The following is a 7,932-nucleotide window of genomic DNA, read 5'->3' as shown; positions in this document are numbered from 1 at the left end:
TCTGAAGGTGTCGTATCAGATACAGCCGAGCGCACATCCGCACGCGCCTTTTTCTCGGGGGCCGCCTCGTGCTGACGGATCCGGCACCTTCGTGCGTGCTATTCCAGGCGACACCCCAAGGCCTTGCCCCTCGTCAGAGTGACCTCTGCGGGCTGCTGGGCTGGACTTTCCAGAAACTCCCTCTCCACCATTTTTAAAAAATATATATGACTACTTATAAAAACATTTTAAAAAATTACGTTCTGTGTCTCGCTTGACCTGTGTGGTGGTTTCTTGTGTGTGCGCAGATGTGAACGTTTATCAAACTGCAAACTCTCCGTTTGTTAGTTCAATTAGACATGATTATATGTTTTCATACTCCGTGGAAGGCCAATGAGAGGATTTTAAGTTCTGGCTAGTAAGAGGCTGACAAGGGAGATGCGGTTTGTAGGTCACCGTTTAGTTGTTTAAAAATCTTAGCTCTGTAATTGGCTGTAGGCCCCTACGTGTGGTGTTTGGAATTCGGTCCCCGGTCTCTTGGCAAGACTCTGCGGGACTCTGAGAGAACTCAGTGTTTGGCAAAGGGATAATGGCCGCCACTTACCTTGGCAGAGGCAGGGACCGGAGGCGGGGACCAGGGGGCTGTGGAAGGGGGGCGGCTGCGGCTGGGTGGCCACGTTTCCTTTCGTGTGCGCTGCGGAGTGTTTCGTGGCGCTTGCTCTACTTCGTAATAGGTAATTATTCGTTTCCAGAATGGATTTTGTAGGTATTTTCGCACTTCAAACATTTCCTGAGGCTCAATGGCACCGAAGGAGGCTGAGCAAATTTCCAGAACATAGTGTGACTTCTCAGGGTTAAACTCCAGAAAGTGTGAAAGCTTTTGTTTCCGAGTTATTGTCGCTTGTACAGTTGGTGGCGATGTGATGCCTGATTTTTCTCTAATAGCTTTTCCTTTTGGAGTGACTCCTAAGGGTCACCCTGGTGTAGAGACGGGACGGGGCTGCACGTAAGAACGCGGACCCTGGAGCCCGACTGCCTGGTTCAAATCTCCGCCCTGCTGCCTAGTGCGTTGCTGAGGGGGAGAAGCTTTGATGATGATAGTAACAGCTCATTCTAAAGAGCTGTCTGAGGGCCAGCTGAGTAAACACAGCTCTGGGGGAAGTTGTTAGGGCCGAGCAGGCTCTACGGACAGGTTACATACCCGGCGGCTGTGGCTGTAAATGACATGAAATGCTTCGTGTGGAAAGAGTAGATGCGCAGATTGAGTTTAATGCTTCAAGGAGCCAATCAAGAATGATGGATCACTCTAGAAAATACCCAGGGACGGAAAAGTGTCTATTCGTGTGGAATTCTTTTGACTCCATTTCTAGTCAAGTATTATTCTTACTTAGAAGCTTCAGTGTCCAATAGAATGAGAGCAGCATAAAGACTTTAAAAATTATCAGGCCAGACATATCAATATTTATTGAAATACTGAAAAAAAAAATCCATTTTGTTGAGAAATTCCTGGTGAAAACAAACATGACAAGATGTATTTCACTGACACAGTAAGAAAATGTCAACAAGTACCCCACTTCACACTCTAAACATTGCGTGGGTTCAGGTCCGAGGTCGCTGCGAATTGTCCGTTTACAAACAGAGACCCACGGTGCCCAGCCAGGCTCAGCCAAAACCCTTCCTGGTGGAGGCTGCTTTCTCTGGTGAGTCCTGTCGCCGGTCAGGCGGTGGTTAAGTAGAGGTCTGGTTACAAACCGGTCGACGATGATCACCGGGGACGTTTTATCTGCCAGACCCCGGTGGTGGTGCATTCTTGTGTATCAGCCTCTGTCCTTGATGTCACCAGCAGGCAGTGTGGACGGAACTGCTGCGTGTTGCCCGTCTCTCTAACTGTTCTCGTGGTGTAAGTTACTAGGTTACCAACTACCAACATTTGACATTTTTTTGGTTTGATATTCACTGGGGAGCACTGTATATTTAAACTAAGAAAACATGGTGTATTTGTTAGTTTGTTGTTGTTCTTGTTTCCTTTGCAACGCTAAGTAAGGACCCTCCAGATAACTGGCCCCCCGCCCCACCCCGGTGTCCCGCATGTGTGAGGGGCCCGTGTCACTGGCCAGCGGCAATGGCCTCCCTCAGCACGTGTCTTCTAGCCAGCTTGGTTTTCAGCTGGAAGAGCAAGGGTGCTGCCCTGCTCCTCAGTGCTTTGGGTGCGCGCGCCGATGGGCCATTTGTGTTGTCCTTTGAGCCATGAAGAGAGTGCAGGTGACGGAGACTGGGTGAGGCGCTGTGGACACTCAGCTACTGTGTACTCTTCATTGTGGACGTGTCTTAACGGTGATTAACAAATAACCCTTTTGTACACACAGAGGTCGTACCTGATAACTTTGGTATGTGACTTACGATGCTTGGAAAGGAAAACCAGGTGACAGGCCACCCTGGCCGAAGTCACTCGAAAAGTCACATAATTTACAACAGATGTTAAATAAACTACAGACAGGATTATGAAGATTTACAGACATTTAATCAAGTGAATGATTTTAATTCATTAAGAGCCTTCTGTCCTTGAACTATGTCCTGCTAACTTGAAGACATGCTACAGTAAACACATATGTTTGGTTTCTTCAGTCTTGGCTATATCTTATACAGAGGTGAAACCAAGGAGCAATAAATTAGCATCATAATTGTCTACAGTTGAAACTATGATATACAATATAAATAAACTATTCCAAAGCCAGACACATTTATGAAAAAATTAAGGGGCTAGGAGATACTTTTATTTTTTTTACAGTTTCTACAAGTGATTGTGCCGCTGATAATCTCAAAAAAAATTAAAGTCTAAATGTGATTTCTGTTTTTGATTTTAGTGTCTCACGACATACAATAATTAAGTACTGTTAGAAATAATTACCAATCAGAAAAATAACATTAAGGAAATTACCACTTTAGCTATTTTGTCTTATCACAGTCCCCACCCCCCCCACAGGACCTAAAGAATGTAAACACTATATTTTATTTGACTTTAAAGTATTAATACTTTATTTTAAACCCAACATTGATGCACGTCTGCACAGCTACCTTTCAGAATTGTGAAATAAGGCAAGACTTCCATCCATGCCTGCAGCGCTGGCCGTGAGTAACACTGAGTGGCGCCCACGGTCTGCCTGGCCGCTCATCCCACGGCAGGCTCCGGCCTAGGCCTTAGAAGGGTCAGTCTCCCCCGCTCCCTCTCCCTCTGGGGAAGGAGGGACTTCCTCTAGCATCTCTCCAGGCCACGTGTGGAAATCACCGATTCCGTCCTGGTTCGGGGCCGTTGGAGCGCAGTGCGCACCTCGAGTTGGTGCGTCGGCTCCTCGGCTCCCACGTTTCGCAGTTTGCATAGCTCAAGACGCTTCCGATTAGTGTGAAGCTGCTCACAACTGACTGTGTGACATCCTGGCAAAACAGGTGGTCTGCTTGATTTCTAAATGAGCGACAACCTTTGATGGTGAAAAACACTGATGTGTCCCTAACAAGCCTTTCGGCCAGAAATTTTTATGAACTCCAACCACGCCAAAGCCCCCAATTCAGTAACAGTAGCGGAAATAAGGTCTAGGTTGGTTCAGCTGTGGTGCATTTGCTCTACGAGTTTGTACTCATTCCCTTAATATTAATGCACATTTACATAAGATCGGGAGAGGGATACTGCCTGTTTTTTTTTTTTTTCAACATTATGAACACATGACAAAACAAACCAGAACAGATTGAAAATGGCAAGCTAACATAGTAATAGACAGTTCTTATTGGCTGTTTGCAGGTCTAAGACACAGACATTCAAATCAGGCTTTTCATGGTTTGGCGAAGTTTCTAGTGGGTGCGGCTGAGCGCGAGTCCTCGGTCCAGACGCGCAGTCACAGGGCAGGACGTGAGAGGAAGAGGGCAGAGCTATTGTAGGCGCAGCCGACGGATTCTCGGGACCTGTTTAGTTCGGTGTCACCAGGGAGGAGTTCTGTAAGCTCAGGTCCCCTGCTGCAGAAGCCTGATGAATCACGCACACCAGTCACCAGATCTTCACAGCGGGGATCGGCTTAAAGACACAGAACCGTTCTGTCCGTTCCTGTCCCGACGTGGCATTGGGATCCACTCCACAACAGTCATTTCCGTGGACACTTTTGGGGTTGTGAAGCGTTCAATTCACAGTTTGCAATACAAATACCCTGATACGTCATTAATTCGCTATTAAGTGTTTGATTATTATGTCTTTTAAATTCGATCTTTAAACCAAGTTTTTAATTAGTGTCATGTGGAGCAGTTCAGAGTATTTTTCTTTCCCATCCTTCCTTCCCATTCTACCCCCGCCGCTCGCGCGTGTGGAAGCAGAGCTCCGAGGGGCCGCGGCTAAGCCCGCTTGGCGTGCAGCATCTCGATGAGGAGGTTGTTGTAGGGCACGTCCCCGTTCAGGTGCTTGTAGTACAGGTACTCCTCCGCCTGCAGGCTGATGGCCCGGATCTCTGGCAGGCGCAAAAGCAGCTGCCCGAACTTCTCCGTCTGCTGCGGGTAGTTGCACAGGGTGTAGTCCAGCAGGGCCGCGTTCACTTGCTCCTGGACACCTTCCACCAGCTGGAAGTTCTCGAGGTTTTTGACATCTGGATTGAGAAAGAAAAAAAAAAAAGGTGGCCCATGTCAATGGCGTTGCATCCCGTTTGCTACAGCGGCGCATGCATTTGTGGCAGAATTTTGCTCCTGAAAGGAAGCGTGTTTTCTGGCTGCTGAGCCTCACTGAGCCCCGCTCACCCAGCTTCCCGGGCAAGTGGTCACAAAAGAGCTCGGGAAGAACGTCTTGTTGAAATTCTGCATATACCTCGCATCAATTAGACAATGGATTTTGAGCAAGGTCAACTCTATTCATATCTTACAAAGGGAAAGGTTTGCGGGTTCAGAAAGCAGAGGGATCATAATATATTGCCAGCAAATGAGTCCCTGGAGAAAGACCTATCTTAACCCAGTATATTGCACAATTCATATAATTCTGTATTAATTTTTCTGACCCAAGGTGAAATCTGTGTCCAGGCGATGATGTAGTTAATTCTAATAAAAAGTGACAGGGTTCTTGTTTCTGTCTGACATTTTCTAAATGGTTCTGAAAGCCTCTGACTTGTCTAACCTATGCTAATGAGCCAGCTGGTACACTCCAGTGGCTGCCCACGAAGCCCTCACTACTGGGAACGTCCTAAAATACACATCTTGGTGACGGACGGCCTTCATCAAGTGAAAGCCCTGTCTCTGAGGCGGGACACAGGCCAGGGGGGCCAGTGCCCTTTAACCTGGATGTGGCATCTGAAGTCGGACACTTTGCTTTCCTTTTTGTCCCGGATCACTCAGAGACGACAGACATGGGCAGTTCGTTCAGCCTTCCTCCTGGTGACCGTCCGGCCGTCGTAAGGCATCTGCCCACAAGGCCCTTTAACACTGGTGACGGGGAGATGGAGTCGGAAGGAGACAGACAGGCACACACACGTGCACACACACATGTGCACGCACACACGCAGACACTGACCCACGGGAGTGGTGTGCTAGGGTTCCTTTCCTGGCGTTTACCTGCGTTGACAGTGCAGCTTCTATGCGACGTGCTCATACAAAGCCTCTGGAAGAATACGGGGAGGTGCGCGCGTGTTTACACACATCCGTGCTAAGGAGGTGAGCCTCCACCCCGCTTCACGTCCTAGTCAGACACAGTACCCAGCGCGATGCTGAAGGAAACCATGCATGCAGCACTGCACCCCGGTCACTGTCACCACGCTGGTCCCCAGCCGGCGTTTTCAGCACTCGTTGCCACAACCTCGGCCTCCGCACAGGCGCACGGCCACCCTGGGTCTCAGGCACTGTCACCCTCAGGCCTCGCCTGATGAAACCTGTCCGGGATGACTTCCGGGTTTACATTTTGAGCCATGACTTTGCATTAAACATGCCTCCCCTTAGTACCGCAGTAGACAGATCGCATGAGCCTCACATGCTGCACCTATTTCAAACCGAGATGGGAGAGTCGAAAATAGGCGATGCTGTATTAATGAAATGCGTGGCAGGTGCCACGCCATTCACAGCTCCGCCCCTTCTTGGGGTCTTTAAATTGGCAGCCAGGTCATTGCCTACTTCACCTACTATATGCGTGGCACTTCACAGGCAAAGCATTTTCCACCCATCTTATGTAAAATACTAAAAACTTATTATAAATTATTTAAAACTACTTATAAGTATTAGTTATATTTGGTTCAGTGTTATGACGTGTCAACAGCGGGAAACACCTTCGACACACCGAACACAGGTCCTGGGTCACTCAGCCCCGTCTGTCACACTGGCACAGGCTCCCCTTCTGGTGACAGACACGGGTCTTTCATAAAGCATCACAGCAGAGAGCAAAGATGATTTAAAAACAGTTCATCTGAATTCTGACAGAATTCTCCGAGCTGCTGCTCCTTGCCTTCCACCCCACTTAAGACAGAATTTAGCTTCCTCCTTTACGTACGACAAAGAAGCTAAAAAAAGAAAATAAGCAACGTTTGGGTATTATGGCTATTTAAACACAAATTCTAGAAAAAAATGGCAATGGAGGATAATTTTACATTGAATGAAAGATGATACTCCGACAAGCAAGAAAAGCAATCAAGAGTCACAGAGATCAGTAGGATATAGGAATCTGCAGAGTGAAATGTAAGGGAAACAAATAATAGTCTTTTTGGAAGTTGTTTTTGAAACTTTTTTTTTCTTATAAATGTATTTTTTTGAGAACTAGGCTCAACATCCTATGATAAATTATGCCAGTCTGTTAGGCAAGAAAAAACTACTAACAAACTGGAGACATATTCCAATTAACATGCGCTTTATGGGATGGGTGTGTATGTCCAATACTGATACGAGTGTGAAATGACCTGTTATAGTCACTCTTAAGTCTCTTATAAGACAGTTTTTTTCCTTTGCTAACACGAAGCCAGCTTTCAAATGCTGATGCACTTGAGCTCTGCCTGAACAAAATACTGCAAAGGTCACAGTGAATTCTCTACATCCTTCTCTGAACCTTGTTCTGACCAGAATATCAAGTTTTGATTGACGTGTTTCGCCAACGAGGGTTTCGCCTGGTGGGTTTGCTTCAAGGCGGACGCGCCTCCCATTTACACCTGAATTTGGGTCTCTGGTTCCTGAGTCTCCCTCTTCTCATTTTCCTACAGAGGTTGAGATGGCTCACAAGGAACCCATGGGGTGGAGAAGGCAGGGTGCCAGGACTGGGGCGGCAGCTCTGCTGGGGGACTCGAGAACTGTATTCCGTTTTTAGGGAGACTCCGCAATTGTGCTCCCATAAGACCCATGGAATCGGTTTTTGTGCCAATTCATGCCCTTTTGTGAAAATTTGAACATTGACAGCCTTACCCATGGCCTCTGGGACATCCGTCCTACAAATCAAGCCCATTTCATGTTGAGTAATGAATGGGAGCTGGGTCTCAACTTTTCTACGGCAGGAGGCTGCCACACCGGAAATTCAGGAATGAATGGACATTAAATTATACGAGAAAACAAATCTGGACAAATTGCCTCATGTTCTGTGGTCCTCAGAAACAGATGTTTTTGAGATTTGCTATTTAGTTCTCGTATTCAATAGCATATGATCCCATTTGGATTTTAGAAAAAGACACAGTTTGAGGAGTAGAAATTGACATGAGGCTAAAATCCCCACCAATTCTTCTCTGGCGTTTTATGCTGGATCTCAAAGTCTCCTGCGTTCGGCATTCTGTGAGCACCTTTGAAATTTATGGAAGCTTCATTGTCATACAATTTAAAAACTCAAGTTAATGAACCCTATCATTACACATTCTAGGTTGCAAATGGCATGTAAACAGACAGAGGCATTTTCTCAACCCTTTCTCCACAGCCTTTAAATTTTGATGACTGGCAAAGCATTTTGCGTTTCTCCTCTAAGTATCAATC

The 7,932-nt window shown here is 46.9% G+C and overlaps 1 protein-coding gene across 4 annotated transcripts in view; it reads right to left on the bottom strand.

Moving 5' to 3' along the window:
* Positions 1 to 1,123: 1,123 nt before the first annotated feature.
* Positions 1,124 to 7,932, bottom strand: part of NR5A2 (nuclear receptor subfamily 5 group A member 2) — an 85,243-nt gene continuing 78,434 nt past the window's right edge. For 2 of the 4 annotated variants that reach the window (XM_016150564.2, XM_016150565.2), the window contains exon 7: positions 4,354 to 4,601. In XM_016150564.2, coding sequence (XP_016006050.1) covers positions 4,354 to 4,601 — 248 coding nt within the window. Of the gene's footprint in view, positions 4,602 to 7,932 lie in introns of all 4 variants that reach the window. The other 2 variants (XM_016150566.2, XM_016150563.2) reach the window with 2 other exon arrangements.

Source organism: Rousettus aegyptiacus, unplaced genomic scaffold (genome assembly GCF_014176215.1).
Source record: "Rousettus aegyptiacus isolate mRouAeg1 unplaced genomic scaffold, mRouAeg1.p scaffold_m13_p_18, whole genome shotgun sequence".
NCBI classification, from domain to species: Eukaryota; Metazoa; Chordata; class Mammalia; order Chiroptera; family Pteropodidae; genus Rousettus; species Rousettus aegyptiacus.
This window is presented reverse-complemented; position numbering and strand designations above follow the sequence as displayed.